The sequence below is a fragment of the Monopterus albus genome, unplaced genomic scaffold (genome assembly GCF_001952655.1).
Source record: "Monopterus albus unplaced genomic scaffold, M_albus_1.0 scaffold339.1, whole genome shotgun sequence".
Lineage (NCBI taxonomy): Eukaryota > Metazoa > Chordata > Actinopteri > Synbranchiformes > Synbranchidae > Monopterus > Monopterus albus.
In genome coordinates, this window is record NW_018128219.1 from 35,192 (window position 1) to 37,420 (window position 2,229).

Consider the following 2,229-nt stretch of genomic DNA (forward strand, 5'->3'; position numbering starts at 1 on the left):
AATAATTTCTCAGCACATCAACACTACACTGTATGTGTGAGTTCAGCTGCACAGTTCTCTGGTTGAATCAACATGTGCTTCAGCTACAGAGTCCTCCAAGGTCACTCCATACCATCTGGGTCTGCTTGGGCCATGTAGGCATCCAGTTCAGCATCCAGATGACCTTTGGTCTTAGACATGTAGGCATCCAGCTGGTTGTCCAGTTGTTCACGGGTTACAGCTGGGCGGCCAACACTTCGGCCCCGCCCACGGCCACGACCACCTCGGCCACCAAAACCACCACGCCCACGCAGTCCGCCACGGCCTTTTCACCAACACACACACACGCGCACACACAGCAGACATAACTAGGTAGCACTGACGAACAGTCAACAATTCAACTTAATACGAGTTACTCAATTTTCCTCATTTATGAAAACATTAAATATTTTTGCACACTTAAACAACAAAGAAAATACAACATCACCAGCACCTGACCTCTGGCTATACCTCCACGTGTTGCTCCTCGGGACAGAGCTCCTCCTCTGCCAGCAGGTCCTCCACTATAGCGGCCTCCTCGACGCATTGTCAGACGACCAGCAGGGCCACGGCCCCGCATGGGGCCACCTGTAGATACTCGCTTCCCTGTGTGACAAAGTTTGTTCTTCACTCAGTGCAAACCCGGGAAAAATGTACAGCCTAGAGAGTGAAATCTTGACACAGCTGGAATTACAGCCATAACAATAGGTGAGATCCTGTGAACGGTTGTGAATACACACCTCTCAGGGACAGAGCCCCCCTCATTACTCCTCCTCTGGCACGTCCTCGCAGGCCTCCCCTGGACATTCCCCGCATTCCTCCTCTGCCTCCAGTAGCTCCTCCACGCATCAGAGCCCCAACAGGCCGGCCCAGCCTGGCCTGGATGTTGCTCTTCCCCAGGCGTTGTTTTAGACTCTGATTTAATTTATTTATAAATACAGTCAAGACTAAATAAGATCAGACAGTGGACAATACTGAAGAAAATTAATTATACAGGTGGTGCTTACACGCACCCAAAGAAAGAATATAAATCAAGAAAAAAAAAAAAAGTTTTTTTTTTTTTTTTAAAGTGTGTAAAGCCACTTAACAATAGGAGAAATACACGAATCAGCCATAACATTATGATCACTGACAGGTGAATTGATTAACATCTCGTTACAATGGCGCCTAGGTGTGTGTGTGTTTGGGGGTGGATTTAGGCAGCAAGTGAACATTTAGTCCTCAAAGTAGATGTGTTGGAAGCAGGAAAAACAGGCAAGCATAAGGATCTGACTCACTCTGACAAGGGCCAAACTGTGATGGCTAGATGACTGGGTCAGAGCATCTCCCTGACTGCAGGTCCTGTTGTGTGCCCCTGGTCTGCAGTGGTTAGTACCTACCAACAGTGGTCTAAAGGACAACCAAGCAATATGGGGGTAGGGTCATGAACGCCCAAGGTTCGCTGATGACGAGGCTGACCTACTATGTATTAAACTTTCAAATTTCATTCATCCTTTTCAAATGGAAGGTTGTTTTGTGTTAAGGGTAGGTTAAGTCTGGAAAATAGTGTTGCTTATTGTGGAGCTCTGAAGATTTCTGATGACATGACCTGACACCCCCCTCATTGGGGCCAAATAACGGGTAAACATCATTTAACGTGTATACTGAGCTTCCATATGAATACTCATTCATTCTTTGGCACATTTAATTGTGTATTACTGATAGCACTTCTTCAGTCAGTCTCCCATATCCCCTGTAAGTAATGGGTTTACAGTTTCTTTTTTTTAATGCAAACTACTGCCTAGAGAGAATTGGTGGGAGTTAAGGCCTTTTCACACCGAACGTGATGCGAATAAGCGAGACGAACAAGCGAAAAAAAAAAAACGCAGGCGAATTTAACGCACCAAAAGTATTCACACTGAACGCGACGCGAATAAGTGATATTTTCTTAAAACGTCGCGCTACAAATATGGACTCCCCATCAAGCGACGACGATGTACTGCTTGTCCTGCTACATAAAAAAAGAAAACAAAGAAGGTTTTGGGTCCATCCTATATTGAAAATAAGGAGAGAACATAGCAAGTTTCATCGGTTGGTACAGGAACTGAAGTTGTATCATGGTCGTTTTAGGACCTATTTCAGGATGTCTGTGGGACAGTTTGAAGAGTTGTTGGTGCTGTTGACCCCCCACACGATGAAACAGAAAAATAATTACAGGGATCCGATCGACCC

General features: G+C 45.6%; 1 protein-coding gene across 3 annotated transcripts in view; it reads right to left on the minus strand.

Annotated features, from left to right (window-relative positions):
* Positions 1 to 6: 6 nt before the first annotated feature.
* The window catches only part of chtopa (chromatin target of PRMT1a), an 8,857-nt gene continuing 6,634 nt past the window's right edge, over positions 7 to 2,229 (minus strand). For 2 of the 3 annotated variants that reach the window (XM_020624815.1, XM_020624818.1), the window contains 3 exons: positions 759 to 933; positions 478 to 624; positions 7 to 304 (listed from right to left, as the gene is read on the minus strand). In XM_020624815.1, coding sequence (XP_020480471.1) covers positions 102 to 304; positions 478 to 624; positions 759 to 933 — 525 coding nt within the window. In that variant the 3' untranslated portion in view covers positions 7 to 101. The remainder of the gene's footprint in view (positions 305 to 477; positions 625 to 758; positions 934 to 2,229) is intronic. The other variant, XM_020624816.1, reaches the window with a different exon arrangement.